This window comes from Erythranthe guttata, chromosome 12 (genome assembly GCF_056151865.1).
Source record: "Erythranthe guttata isolate IM_541 chromosome 12, IM_541, whole genome shotgun sequence".
NCBI classification, from domain to species: Eukaryota; Viridiplantae; Streptophyta; class Magnoliopsida; order Lamiales; family Phrymaceae; genus Erythranthe; species Erythranthe guttata.
The window spans coordinates 20,051,132-20,066,075 of NC_142544.1; the positions used below are offsets into that span (position 1 = coordinate 20,051,132).

Sequence of the window (14,944 nt, forward strand, 5' to 3'; positions counted from 1 at the left end):
ATTTTTCCAATTCTTTATTCCCTAATTAATTAATTAATTCGTTAATCTTATTAATTAACAAATAATAACAAGTGAAAATGACATAGCAATTAGTTAATTACGTTTTAAAAATAAATAAAAATAAAATCCTCATCATTGAATAAATAGCTTTAAATTCCATAGTTATGGTTGGGATTGACAAATCATGAGAAAATAATTAGTCATGCCTAATTGTTGGAAAAAAATATATCAAAAGACCGAGGGCGTATCCGTAAATAAGAAGAAGAATAAGGGCCATAATGTTATCATGCTTTTTCCTTTATTTTGCTTTGGTTTTATTTTATTTTCCTCTTTTCTTTTGTTGCCTTTAATCAAATCTTTTGACCGTTGCTTTTCTCCTCTTCACCAACGTCTCTCTCTCTCTTCTCTCTCTTCCCCTTTCTCTCTCTACACCACACCACACCAGTGTTGAAGCAGCAAGCAAAAAACAACTTCTGCATTGGGGTACGAATGTTCTCTTTCATTCGATTCTCATTTTTTCTCTTTCTCTGTTTACTAGCTACGCTGTAGAGGGTTTCATAATTCATACATGAATAATTATCATTTCCTGAAACGAGGTTTTAGTTTTTGTTTTGCCCCATGTTTGGTCACCTAAAAACCCATATTCACGATTCTTCGTCTTGGTTTACTATTTGCAGGAATTAAATTGTTTGTACACGGGCTTTTGTTAATTCATCAAAATCCGTATTTCCTCATTTTCCTTGGATTGTTAAAAGAAATTCTCTCTCTCTCTCTCTCTTTTTTTTTTCCAAAGAGGGTTTGCTCTGACTATCGCGTCAGTAGTATTGCTGTTTCATTTTTTCTTTTCTTTTTTTTTTTAATTTTTTTTAATGTTTTCTACAGAGGGATTGATTATTTTGTGACATGATTTCCGCCATGTGTTTGTTAAAATTACCGAGTCGTTGATTGATGTTCATCCTCTCTTCTTTGTCCTACTTATTTGTTTCTTTTCATAGAGATGTTTCGGATCCATTCTGTTTTCAATACATTTCGTCACATAAGTTTTGTTTTCGACTTTTTCTCGGTTCGAGGAGGCCTTAATTTCTGATTTTTTAATCATGTGATGGACTAATAAGAAGCATTTGCTTTAGCCTTTAATGTGTTTGCTGTGTGTTCCCACTGACTTTATGATAAAGATTTTCACCTGAAAACTAAATTTGAATTATCCTTTTTTGTGTACTCTTGGTAAGTTTCCACCCTCTAATGTTCCGGTTTTCGAAAACCCCAGAACTACTATAACCTATCTGATACGAGATAATAGATGAAGGCCCTAAATTGCAGTTTTCTCTTTTATCACTTTATAAGCTGTCTTCAGATCAAAGTAAAGAATCTCCACTGTTTGTTGCTAAATAGCCTTAGTTTTGTCTCTTTCTTTCTAGTTTGTATCTCCCCTTTCTTTGCTGCTTACACTTCCTATGATTCTACTTCTAATACTTATTACTTTCTCTCTGCAGAGAGGGATTTCCTTATGAATCTTGTAGGGACACAAAGACAGCTTTGTCTTCGTGGTTCCCATTTCGATTCAGGCCTGAAAAATTCCTAGAAAATTAAAAGACAATGGGATGTTCTTCATCCAAGTTGGACGATGAAGAGGCTGTCCAGTTATGCAAAGACCGTAAGAAGTTCATCAGACAAGCCGTCGAGCAAAGAACAAAATTCGCATCGGGACACATTGCTTACATACAAGCCATGAAAAGAGTGTCCGCTGCACTTCGGGAATATATTGATGTGGACGAGCCTCGTGAGTTTCTATTGGATTCATTCACAACGCCAAAGAAAACAACGAGCCCGGGTTTTATATCTATAACACCTGGTGGTTCCTTCTCAGTGACACCGTTTAAAACCGAAACAAAATCTTCTTACAAAATAAACTACTTTAAGTCCGGTGGAAATTCGTCTGTTTCTGTTGAAGAGAGACCACCTCAATCACCGGAAACTTACAGAGCTGAAGCTTTCTACTCTCCCACGCCTCATTTTGGCATGGATAGCATGTTTTCTATGCAATCATCTCCGATGAATTCTTCGTTTTTTCAGTATTCGCCCAACAATAGGCCTAGTTTTCCTCCACCTTCTCCACAAGCATCTCAATGGGATTTTTTCTGGAACCCGTTTTCTTCGTTGGATTACTATGGCTACCCAACAAGAACCAGTCTTGATCAGACAATGATGGATGACGATAATGATGGGCTACAGCAAGTTCGAGAGGAAGAAGGCATACCTGATTTAGAAGAGGAAACGGAGCATGAAGAAGTTGATGTTAGGAGGGTGTTTAAGAAAGAAGAGAGCGTTAAGCGAGAACTGAACTTTGATAGAGAAGAAGTTGTTGTTGAAGATGTTAACGATAGTGATGATAGTGATGACAGCGACTGTGAAATGGAGGAACATGTCCAAGAAATGCCTTCCCAAGAACAAGAAAGTGTAGAAGTGGCGAAATCGCAAAATGTGGGGCAAATAAGTAAAAAGGAAGCAAAGGCAGTTGCGGATTGTGAATCAAGAGAGGAAACGACACCTGGATTCACTGTATATGTGAATAGAAGGCCGACGAATATGGCGGAAGTTATTAAGGATCTTGAAGATCAATTCATGGCTGCTTGTAATGCCGCTGGAGAGATGTCATGCATTTTGGAGTCGAGCAGAGCTCAGTACTCATCACCATCATCATTGAATGATCTAACAGGTCTGAAAATAATCTTAAATTATCTTGGAATGTTGCGTTAATCAAAGCATGATTTTTTTCTTGTAATTTAATAGATCTTTTAGCTCAACCTGCCAATATATATGTTGATATCGATGAAAGATGACAGTTGTTATCTGTGATAGAATCCAGTCGTTTATAATGCATTAATTTCACTCTCAAAAGGAATTCTCATGTGAAGAATATGCTTCAAGAAAGCGTGTTAAGATAGCCAGTCAAATTCATCTTTCTTTTGAATAGATTAATATTTGTCATCTTTCGGTGTTTCCAAATTCAACCGACGGCAGCTAAACTTAGCAGAAATGCTTCTCACGTCAACTGTTGTAGTCTAGTCATACATTAATTTTTTTTCTCCTTTTGCACAAATGCTCTGTCTAGTATTTCAAGTTCTAATTGAATGGTCTTTCAAAATTTGTTCTCTAATCCATCATTCTCTTTTTCTTTATTGATTACAGCAATGAAGATGCTTAATCCAGTAGCATTATTTAGATCGGGTTCGTCTCGATCATCATCATCAAGATTTATGGTCAGTGCTTCAGCTTCAGCTTCAGCTTCAACTTCAAGAGATGAATGCTCCGAAAGCAGCAGCGACTTCTCCGAAGAATCTTGCATATTTTCAGGCAGTCACCAATCAACTCTTGACAGACTCTACGCTTGGGAAAAGAAACTTTACCAGGAAGTTAGGGTATGCATGCTTCTCAAAACTTTTCTTGAAACATTAAAAATCCTCAGAAAGTTATCCAATGTGAGTTACTAGTAAGTTATCATTGACAGGCTGGCGAGCGTATTCGTATAGCGTACGAAAAGAAGTGCACGCAGCTAAGCAACCAAGACGTAAAAGGAGACGACCCTGTTTTCGTGGACAAAACAAGGGCCGCCATTAGAGATCTTCAAACCAAGATAAAAGTCTCAATACACACAGTTGAAGCCATCTCGAAGAGGATCGAAACCCTAAGAGACGAAGAACTCGAGCCTCAGCTTTTAGAATTGGTTCAAGGGTATATTCCAAAATCCATTTTTTTTATTTCTTCCTAGTATTAATGAGATATATTAATGATCCCATTTTTGTATTCTAATAAATTTGTTCGACAACAAAATTACGAAAACAGATTATCAAGAATGTGGAAAGTAATGGCAGAGTGCCATCAACTGCAGAAGCGTACGCTAGACGAAGCCAAGATATTACTTGCCGGAACACCTTCGAAAAAAAATATATCAAAGTACACAATAATGTCACCATCGGAGCCTCACAGGCTAGCTCGTGCTGCCGCCAGTCTCGAGGCTGAGCTAAGAAACTGGAGGGCATGCTTTGCTACGTGGATCGTTGCTCAACGATCCTACGTGCACGCACTGACAAGCTGGCTGCTTCGATGCGTGGGGCCCGATCCCGACGCGTCGAAATCGCCGTTTTCTCCCCGAAGGTCTTTGGGGGCCCCACCTATATTTCAGATATGCATCCATTGGTTGAGATTCTTGGATGGGGTAAGGGAAGCAACGGTGCTTGATGGAATGGACTTTTTTGCTGCTGGGGTGGGGTCGTTGTACGAGCAGCAGCTGAGGGAAGATTCTAGAAGGAGATTGTCTAGTGGCGGCGGTGGTGGTGGTGGTTCGAAGAGGTTTGGTGGGGACCACATGGTGGTGGAGGTGATTGGTGGTGGTGGTGGTGATGAAGATGAAGTGGTGACGGCGGAGAAAATGGCTGAGGTCGCGATAAGAGTGCTGTGTGCTGGAATGTCGGTTTCGGTGAGTGCACTCACTGAGTTTGCTGTTTGCTCGGCACAAGGGTATAAGGATTTGATCGAGAAACGGGATACTAATGGCGAGACGAAAAGTTTAGATGGAAAAGGAAATTGAGGGGTTTTTTTTCTTTTCTTTTTTCGGTAGAGTTATAGTGTAGCAGGAAATGAATGTACATTATTACAAAGTTTAACTTATGTTGTAGCAAATAGGTATATGTGTAGCTTTTGCTCTATATGCATATGCAATTTTCACCTGAATTGTAAGAACAGAAGATAAACAGGTTGTTGTAATCCAAGAAAGGTTTTTCATTTTCAATTATTTTTCGAATTTAATGAAATATATATATTTACTGTTTTTTCATGCTAATAACTTCCTAAATCAGTAAAACAAATTCCTGTATATGATTTGACTTTTATATTACAAGTATTTGATACTCATAAATTGTTGATTTTCGATATAATTGACGCAATCTATTTTAAATGAATTTGATCATAACTATTTCAATTAATATATAGAAAGTTTAAAATTAGAGGGGTCTAGAATACTGAGGTTATATGGTAAATAGGGAGTGATCTTGAAATCAACAGTAAATTCTTTGACTGCATTGCACAACATAATATTACATTCTTACTAAAAGTAATGCCATTTCTCTTGTATAAATACCTCCAACCAAAATACAAAATTACATGCAAAAAAAAAAAAAATTAATTACATAATTATCAGCAAAAGAATAAATATGACAAGGAAAAGGATAACGCACGAGCTAATAAGCAACGAAAGCAAGAGAAACGCGACACTGCTAAAAAGGACAGATGGTTTGGTCAAGAAAGCGAACGAACTCTCTGTCCTATGTGGAGTCGACATTGCGATTGTTGTCCATAAGAACCTAGGAGGAGGAGTAGTAGAAGACAACGCGGTATTGTGGCCGTCTCCTTCGATGTTTAGGGAGAGGCTCCATCGATTTTTCAACTTCACGAATTTCGAGAGGAGTAAAAGAAAGATTGTGCATGAGAGATATATGGATCAAAGAATTAACGAGGAGATGGAATGTTTATCGAAATTGAAGAGGAGGGTCGAAATCGGAGAATCTCAGCAGATGGTGGTTAATATTGGCCGGAGGGAAGAATTGTATAAGAAGTATTTGGATGAAGTTGACTTGTTTCAGTTGGAGGAGTTAAACTCAGTTGCTGATGAGATGCTGGAAGAACTCGATGAACTGGAGCTGCCGTTGTATCCTCCTCCTCCTCCTCCTCCTCCTCCTCCACCGCCACCGCCACCGCCGCTGTTTTTCTATTCTGGCGATCGGAAAGAACAGATCATGGGTGGTGGTGGTGGTGGTGGTGAAGCTTCTGCGTTGGAGTTTGAATTAGGGATAGATAATTTGAAGAATGAGCAATGGTTTATCGACGTTATGTCAGACGAGCAAGCAGCACCACCACCACCACCGCCGCCGCTTCCATATACTGGTGGTGCTGCTGGTAATTGTGCTGCCGGAGAACGTACAGAAAGATCAGTTGGTGGTGTGGATGTGCCGGCGGCGGCGACTCCTATCAAAGAATCTGCTACAGAGACACCTCAATGATTATGTTGCGTTATTATTTGTTTTATTTTCTTGTATTGCATTTTCTATTTTTTTTGTTTTGGCCATGAAAATAAAAATATGTTTAATCAATAAAAAAATAAAAAACTATTACGTCTTTCAAATTACGCTATTATCGATAATTTAGCTTCGAATGTCGATAAATCGAAACATGGTAAAAAAAGCAAGGAAAAATAAATGTCGACGGAATTATTCGACTACTTATATAAAAAAAGTCACTGCAAGTAATCATCAGCTCCACACTGAAAGCAATTAATTATCAGTAATTATCAATTAATCACTCTTTGCAAAGTGTGCATTTATTGCCAAGAATGTGTGTTTGTGTGTGAGAGAGAAAGAGATGAACTTACCCCTATTGGTCCAAAAATGACAGAAATAGTTAAAGAACCAATCAAGGAATTGTATGTATATATGCAGATTTTGCAAACTCAAGGCAGTGAAAGTAGAAAAGGATGAAAAATAATCTAGCTGGCAGGGTAAAATTCCTAGTCAAACCCCATAACGTCGTCATCGTCTCCAAGATCCACGTCAGCATCGTCGGACCCACCTAGGAGAGAGAGGAAAACTAAAACAGCAACAAGTTGAGTAGCCAGAAAGTACTTAGCTCTTCTCCTGAACTTCTTCTCTTCTTCACTCTTCTCCTTCTTAGGTTTACTCTTCGGCTTTGAACCTATGTTTCGTTCATAACGGGTTTCATTTAATACACGACACATTTTAATAATGGATAAAATGAAGCATAGAAGCCAGCAATTATTGATCCAAAGACACAAAAACAATACGTAAACGGTGAATAGCAAATGCTGAATAAGACTTACGCCAGTACGAGGGGCCGTTTCTTGCAGCTGATGAAGAAGGGTCCGACTGTGGAGCTGATGAAGATGATGAGCTGGCATCTATATACTCCATTTTAAGGTTCTCGGCATACTTTACAAGATTAGCATGACCCAAGAGCTTGCTTCTTAGAACCGATGTTTCCTATTATAAAAAATAAAATAAAAAAGATTAAAGGATGTGATGCATTGAGCTCATCACAAATATGATATATTATTAAAGAAAATTTGATCATACAATCTTCTTAAATGCATTAATGAGTCAACGAAAACCAAATTAAATTGATGTTCCAAGAAGCACGACAATCCCATAATCTTAAAGTTCATCCTTCTGTATATTCATGTCATAGAACAGCCAAAATGATTCTAAATATTGCAGTAATGGGCATAAACACTCAACATAATCTTAAAAAGATTATAGGATTAACCATTTAACCTAGACGGGCCCAACAGTCTCGATAATGATTCAACCTTTTGGTTGTTTCAAATTTTTGTTTACTTTCTATGTCTATTTCTTTCGTCTTTAGGAAGTAAAAAAATTTGAAAAAGATCTCCTTAAATTAATTGTCTAGAGAAGATAAAGAGCATAGAACTCTTAGAAGCACTCACCGGTAAGGCATGAAGGGTAAACAGAACGTGCCCAAGAAAAACTGCATCCAAACTTGTCGGCCTGCATTTAAGACAATGCTATAGGCAGCATGTTACCGAATCGAATACAAGAAATCTATTGTTTTCAGAAATGGCAATTGTTCAAGTGCACAGAGCAAAGGGGAGCACCTGTTTTCAAAGAAAAAGGACTCTTCCCCTAACCTAGATGATAAAGCATCATAAGCCAAGCTTGCTCTACTGTATATCTGCACAAAAACAGCATTGTACGGTTATATTTTACGTTTTTTTTCTAGCGTATCCAAGAAGTAATACGCATAAATCTGTATAACATTCCACCAATGCCTCACTAGTCAAGTGGAAATGATCGATGCTACACGGGCTTAAATCAATGCCCACACACACACACACAAGTGTAAATTTCAAGAAATGGGAGTGTAGATCATATACTCAATGTTCTTTGACCAGACACTAAAATACTAAATTCGATGAGAAACAAATGTAAACAGTAGTACCTCTTCTTCTCTATTCTCTGCATTGTCTGATGTTATCCCAAATAGTTGTTTCACAGCGTGAACTTGCTTAAAGTACAAAATTTTCCCTATCGGCCAAGGGAGATCGGAGTAATAAATCTTGTGAGCTGACTTACCATCAGAGCCTAGCCAGAGTTCATACATGACTGCATCGGCAAGCCACGACTCGATCATTGCCTTCGTTGATACCCATTCAGGTAAACCACTGACCCCGGAGTCCAAATCAACAATGCCATCTTCCTTCAAATTCTGAATCACGCCACCTTTTTCATTATTGTAGGCCACACGATCACCAGATTCAACAAAGGGTATTTGATCTGGTAAAAGTACAATGAATTCTATCAAGAACGATTTCAGATATTGAAAGCTGAAACTACTGATTTAGGTAACAGCCGATATGAACTCAGAACACAATTACTGGTTTAAAGCATGAAGAGACAAACCAAAATATTCTATGTATAGCAGGACCGTAAGGCCAAAATTAGAGCTATTAGATCCATACAAAAAAAAAAAAGAATCCTTTCAATCGGAATAAAGGTTTAAGAAGAAGGGGAAAACATTTGATAGAAGAGTTGGACCAATCTAATTGCAAAAATTATAGTCTGACTTAACCTTAATTATCACCTATGACCCGAAAAAAAGGAAGGCCAAAATTTGCGGACAAGCATAGATCACACACCAAGCAACTTATGAAAGAAGTTGAATATACCAAATTACAACATCGAAGCCCAAAAAATCCTCAAAAGCTAGACAAATCCTAGCCCCGAAGTCGAAATCAGGTAAAATGTTTGAACAAACTATCACTCATGCAGCATATACTAACAATTGACAAAGCATCAGCATAATCCCCTACATTCATCTAATCAATAACAATCATGACTTACGGCTCAGTTTCTTGTAAGCAAGTTTTATCTAATTCTGCATTACCTAGTTGCTATTTTCCAGCTGTTTTTAAGCTACATTAAAACTTGAATATATATGGGTCAATGACGATCTATTCTCCCAAACAATATGAATGCGAAAGGGCTCGATTTTGGATCACAATTAGAATCTAAACCATGACAATCTAAAATTACACCATAAAGCCGAGAACGAATCACAGCAATGTAACATAATTACAAAACGGAAAGCATACTGTAAGAGAAGACGCAACAAAAGAATTGAACACTAGAAAAAAAAAACGAAACTTTAGGTAGAAAAAAAAAGGTACCAGAATCAGGGTGAATGAGATTGAATTCCAAATTAAACGGGATCTTGGAAAATCTAAGGTAAATGTAGACTGGTAGACAATTAGGACAAGCGGTGGGCAGCCCGAAACAAGGTTTTCTTGCGACAAGCGTCAATCCCTCTCTTTCCCCAGTGCCATGTTCCATAACTTACCACGGATTCTGTGAGGAAATCAAAAGCTGTAGAAATGCTGTAATTTATGATATGACTTGAGATTGAATTTTACTGAATCTAGCATGAATCAATATGGATTGGCGGTTAAACCCTAACGAGGGCTTTGCTGATTTTCTGCGTCTCTCGCCTGTTTATTCCCCAAGTTTTAAACTTTATTAAATCAGACAAATATAATTAAATTAGAGGTAGCTTTTTAATTTTAAAATGTTACTAGTAATTCACCCGTGCGATGCACGGAGATTAATTCTAAGTATGATTCTTCATCACGGAAACAATAGCAATTCCATTTGATTTAAGTAACGATATAAAAAAATAATAAAAGAAAATATAAATGTAAAAATTGTGATATAAAAAATAGGATATATTATCTGACCCAAATGGTACTACTACCTCATCCAATACACTTGGATCCTTAACAGAAACTTAATTATTAAAGTAGTGTTTCACAGTATATACTAATACTAATACTAATGCTAATGCTAATAATCATGCTAATACGACTAATACTAATACTAAAATTAATACTGATACTAATACTAACATTAATACTAACAATAATATTAACGCATTACTAACACTAATACTATTACCAATAATAATACTAACACATTAGTAACACTACTACCAATACTAATACACATACTAATAATGATACTAATACTTATACTGAATACTAATACCAAATACCAATATCAATACTAATACTAATATTAATACTAATGTTAACAATAACACTAACACTAACACTAATACTAATACTAATACTAATTAATACTAATACTAATACTAATACTAATACTAATACTAATACTAATACTAATACTAATACTAATACTAATACTAATACTAATACTAATACTAATACTAATACTAATACTAATAATAATAATTAAACTAATGCAAATACTGATACATATACTCATATTAACACATATACGGTTATTTCTATGCTACACCCGGTGAAGGTTACACCGGGTGATTTTTTACCGTTGATCTAGACACACCAATGTGGATGTGTGTGTATTTGTGTGTGTATTAATTGTAAAGATCTACCCGGTGTGTTTCACCCGGTGTAGCATAGTATAAACCCACATATACTCATATTAACACATATACTAATGATATAAATACTAATTGTAATGATACTCATACCGCCACTCATGCAATGCACATGCATTAAAACTAACCTCGCCATACATGCAATGCACATGCATTACATCGTAAAAATGATAGAATAATCTCAAATCGTGATTAAGGGATAAGAGTTTTATACTTGAAGTGTACATGATAATTAAGTAAATTACATGTTGATAAGAAAATAATCAATTAATATACATCGATCGTTAAACTTTTAGCCAAACCAAAAATGATAACCAAATCCGACATTTCGAATGAATAAAGAAATTTGATAAGTTTCGATATTAGATTATTAGTTAATCATTAACAAATACAAATATGGAACAAATAAACACAATAATATATTTAAATAATAATTGACGAAAAATATAATATTTTTTGAAATCATGTCCAAAACTTTACGATAATTGATTATTCATAACCGAAAATTTTATATAATAATAGAGTTGGAAACTTATACAAAATTGCATGTTTACGATGCATCTTGCATCGCCAAAAGAGAAATTTGCATACGACATAAAAGGTTTAATTTACAATGCTTGATATAAGTATAAACATTTGAAATTACCAAAATCCGACCTATGTGAAAAACACACTACAAAGTTCAATATAATGCATAAATATTTTGAATCACAGTTTGTCTACCACACTTTTCAATTGAATAATCTTCTTGTCAGGATATAGCATTGTCGATGTAAACCAACTCATTGTCGAGTTATTAATGATTAGCTTTGTGGTATATTACACACCTTCTCGCGATTCTGAAAAACAAAAGAAGAAATGGAAAAAGAATAACAAAGATTAACAATAAAAAATGAACATCAACAATAATAAAAATAATATAACAATGAAGAAAAAATATCAATAATAACATAAGAATAAAAATAATAACTAATCACAATAAATAACAATAAAAATAATAACGGAATATTATGATATTTACAAACCACAATAGTAGGGATGGCAATGGGGCAGGTTTTGCGATCTCCATCCCCGTCCCGCTTTGGAAATTCCCATCCCCGTCAAAAATCATCACGGGTATTAAAAGAATCCCCATACCCTCCCCATAAAATCCCCACGGGTATCGGGGCGGGTAAAAATCCCCATCCATTTTTTTCCTTTTTTTTTCAATAAATAAATATGCAATCTACTTTTAATGTAAAGGCTTATTTCAATAAATAAACTAATATTTAATTATAATACTAATATTTAATTATATAATCGAAACCTAAAAATCCTCATTTATAGTTAATATTTAATATATTACTATTATTTAATTGTTTATATTTAATATAATAATTAATAAATATATATTATATATATAAATAATGTTGGGCGGGTACGGGGACGGGTACGTGGCGGGTATAGGTGCCGTATACCCGGTAAAAAAAAAAATCAATCCCCATACTCGCCCCATTTCTTTTCGGGGCGGGGCGGGGTGGGAATCCATCGGGGCGGGTCAAATTGCCATCCCTACACAATACGTATTTTACGAAAAATAAGAAAGACATAATGAAATGGAAACAAATTTAGAAGAATGGAAAAAAATAACAACAAATAATGAAAATTAATATCAAGAAAAAATAAATAACATCGAACTCCAATTAATGTTCTTAGGATGAACAAATAAAAATTCGATTGAGAAAAAAATAGGGGAATAAATCATGAAAACAAAGCAAACAAAAAAACCGATGGGATATAAAAATATGAGTGAAAATAATGGAGTTTTTATAGTGTTTTTTAGATGTGGTGTAAAAAGATCTTTTCAGGTTTATATATGTTCGACAATTAAATTATAAATTGATATTAACAATTTAACATAATTAGGGAATTAATAGCTCAAATTTATGGACTGATTGATGATTGATTGTAGTAAAAAAATAATCGAAAATCGTGATTGGTATATTATATTGGAAATGTTGGTTATTAACATAATAAATTAAATTCTTAATTTAAAAAACCGGATATAAATTATTGGCTATAGAAAGCGATTTTTTGGTTATTGGTTATAGGAATCAATTATGTGTATAGATAAAAAATTTTGAAAACTTTCTTTTTTGAGTCATAAATTAAAATGTTAAAATGAAATAGAAAATAATTTATTTATTGATTTAGGTATAGCGTATACGTGGATATGCATATATTTAAAGAAACTGCATATATAAAATGAAAACTTGGACAAAAAGGTATATACGTAGTAATTAAAAGAAATTATGATGCCAAGTGAAAATTAAATGAAAATTGTGGGGTAAAAATTAGAAATGACAATCCTTAATTGTGGCTTTTGTCTTCATATATTATATAGATTTCCCTTAAAAAAAACACATGTTTGTATTACTATTTACAATATAACAAAAGACGGAATTTGTGGATTGAAAACATTGTGTAATTCTGTAAAATTATACTATCCAAATCAAACATTAATCATTCACTTTCATTCTTCCATTATTATAATTTTCAATAACTATTAATGAGATTTAGTTAATTGAATCATTAATTATAATATTACCATTAATATAACCAATTAAAAACTAAAAATCTAAATCAATCATTTATTTTAGTTGGTAAAACAAATCCGGTCATTATGCAAATTATATCTTTCAAATTAATATAAAGAATAATTTTATACTTATAAAACATAATAATGTAATAATAAAAAAATATAAAATTTATAAATTATTCATATATAATTTATTCACACAGATTAAAATATGTGCACAATGCCCATTTGTGTGTCAAAACATTATCTATATTTGCAAAACGAAACAAATAACTAAAAAATAAGATAGATCAAACAAAGATTTTACACGAAACAAAGATTATGAATTAATAATACACCAAGCATGACAAAAATAAAAGAAAAATAAAGTAGACGATGATTGAATGTCGAGAGAATGTAAGAAAATCGTAATTCTCATTGAAACAGTATCAAGTGAATAAGGATACAAAATAAATTTTATAATATGGCATTTAATGTAATAGATTCTTTTAAATTGAATTAGTAGACAAACAACATAATGTATATGCGAAAGACTTTTATTAATTGCTTGCAATAATATATCATCTTAAAACTATTTACTATCAATAATTAGTGCGACAAATAGTTTCACATATTTTTTGTAACCTATTAAAAAGAAGGGAAGATAAGCCTAGTAGTAAAACTACCACAATTTCACTATAATAATTTTGCAGTAAAACTTCCCTTGGATCCCATTTCTCTCACTTCCGCATAACCAAAAAAATAAAATAATATATCAAATTGTGTTAATAATGCAAATATGTAAATAAAAAAAAAATCAAAACAAATTACAGAAAACTACATTATAAAATATTCATATCATAAGAAAATATTGAGTAATACAATAAATAATTGTAAAGAAAAAATGTAAGCAAACCGCGTTGATGTTGGATTCGTGAAAATAATCTGCAAGAAATACATAAAGCATATGACATGTTATTATTTAACTAAATACAAATATAAAATGGAGTTGAAACATATAAAACAATTATGAATACATAAATATATAATACCAACACAAAATAAAAGAAGAGAAATGCACATATTTAAAATAATTATGACAACATATTTTTAGTATCAGTATTGACTTCAACATATTTATGTATATATAAAATTAATTGTGAATATAAAACTATGCATATATACTTATAATAATTTATAAGAAATGATAAAAAAAAAATGTAATATGAAACTGTATAATACGAACATTGTGCACTTTGTAATCGAATGGTGGTAGAAAAAAATGAAATGAACATTGAGGGGTTTATATAGTATTGAAAATGAACTTAATTCTATGGAAAAATAAAAAATTCAAAAGATTTATATATTAATAAACGAAATCAAATCAAACAAATAAAGGAAACAACCCAAAAAAAAAAATAACTTGTGGAAAAAAATATTGCAATATTAAAACATTAAATATGAAGATACGATTTTTATTTTTTACCATTCAATTTTGAATTAAAGTATAAATTAAATCAATCAAAGATGATATGATAGAATTTTGGAATATTAAAGATTCCTTTATATTGGTGATTTGATATTTTATTTGAAATAATAATTAATAAATATAATCCGTTTTATAGTTCGGAGCATATTATATATTAAATAGTGTTTTCCAAATATACAACCAACTACTGCATTTAGAATTAATCCACAGTGCATTGCATATTTATTAAATAATATAATTATTTTTAATTTGAAATATGGTATAATAAAAGTTATATAAAAAAATAGTGTAAATTTATTAAATACTTCAATTAAAAACTTAAACATTTTTTTATTATTTTTTTTTAATGGAATCGATATTCGAATATTCTAAAATATTGAAAATTAAAAAAAAAA

At 33.0% G+C, this 14,944-nt stretch overlaps 3 protein-coding genes across 6 annotated transcripts; 2 read left to right on the forward strand and 1 right to left on the reverse strand.

Moving 5' to 3' along the window:
* The first annotated feature begins 317 nt into the window (after positions 1–317).
* Positions 318–4,789, forward strand: LOC105956863 (uncharacterized). 4 transcript variants are annotated; one of them, XM_012980772.2, is made up of 5 exons: positions 318–483; positions 1,494–2,716; positions 3,190–3,419; positions 3,509–3,732; positions 3,844–4,789. In XM_012980772.2, the coding sequence occupies exons 2-5, from the start codon at positions 1,597–1,599 to the stop codon at positions 4,586–4,588; spliced, it is 2,319 nt and encodes a 772-aa protein (XP_012836226.1). In that variant the 5' UTR covers positions 318–483; positions 1,494–1,596; the 3' UTR covers positions 4,589–4,789. The 4 variants fall into 4 exon arrangements, with proteins under 4 accessions (XP_012836226.1, XP_088682339.1, XP_088682340.1 ...); XM_088826213.1 differs by having other exon boundaries at positions 476–1,360; XM_088826214.1 differs by having other exon boundaries at positions 481–1,224.
* A 339-nt stretch (positions 4,790–5,128) lies between these two features.
* Positions 5,129–6,155, forward strand: LOC105956529 (uncharacterized). Its single transcript, XM_012980377.2, has one exon. The coding sequence runs from the start codon at positions 5,211–5,213 to the stop codon at positions 6,054–6,056; it is 846 nt and encodes a 281-aa protein (XP_012835831.1). The 5' UTR covers positions 5,129–5,210; the 3' UTR covers positions 6,057–6,155.
* A 144-nt stretch (positions 6,156–6,299) lies between these two features.
* Positions 6,300–9,631, reverse strand: LOC105956864 (metaxin-like protein). Its single transcript, XM_012980774.2, has 6 exons — positions 9,254–9,631; positions 8,026–8,360; positions 7,682–7,758; positions 7,514–7,574; positions 6,890–7,049; positions 6,300–6,744 (listed from the first exon to the last, which is right to left on the reverse strand). The coding sequence occupies exons 1-6, from the start codon at positions 9,414–9,416 to the stop codon at positions 6,560–6,562; spliced, it is 981 nt and encodes a 326-aa protein (XP_012836228.1). The 5' UTR covers positions 9,417–9,631; the 3' UTR covers positions 6,300–6,559.
* Positions 9,632–14,944: the final 5,313 nt, after the last annotated feature.

Coding starts and splice junctions, on each gene's coding strand:
- LOC105956529 (XM_012980377.2), top strand. CDS start 5,211: ATGACAAGGAAAAGGATAACGCACGAGCTAATAAGCAACGAAAGCAAG.
- LOC105956863 (XM_012980772.2), top strand. CDS start 1,597: ATGGGATGTTCTTCATCCAAGTTGGACGATGAAGAGGCTGTCCAGTTA. Junction 2,717..3,189: donor ATCATTGAATGATCTAACAG/GTCTGAAAATAA, acceptor TATTGATTACAG/CAATGAAGATGCTTAATCCA. Junction 3,733..3,843: donor CTTTTAGAATTGGTTCAAGG/GTATATTCCAAA, acceptor TTACGAAAACAG/ATTATCAAGAATGTGGAAAG.
- LOC105956864 (XM_012980774.2), bottom strand. CDS start 9,416: ATGGAACATGGCACTGGGGAAAGAGAGGGATTGACGCTTGTCGCAAGA. Junction 7,575..7,681: donor TCCTTTTTCTTTGAAAACAG/GTGCTCCCCTTT, acceptor TCTTAAATGCAG/GCCGACAAGTTTGGATGCAG. Junction 7,050..7,513: donor TTACCCTTCATGCCTTACCG/GTGAGTGCTTCT, acceptor TTTTTATAATAG/GAAACATCGGTTCTAAGAAG.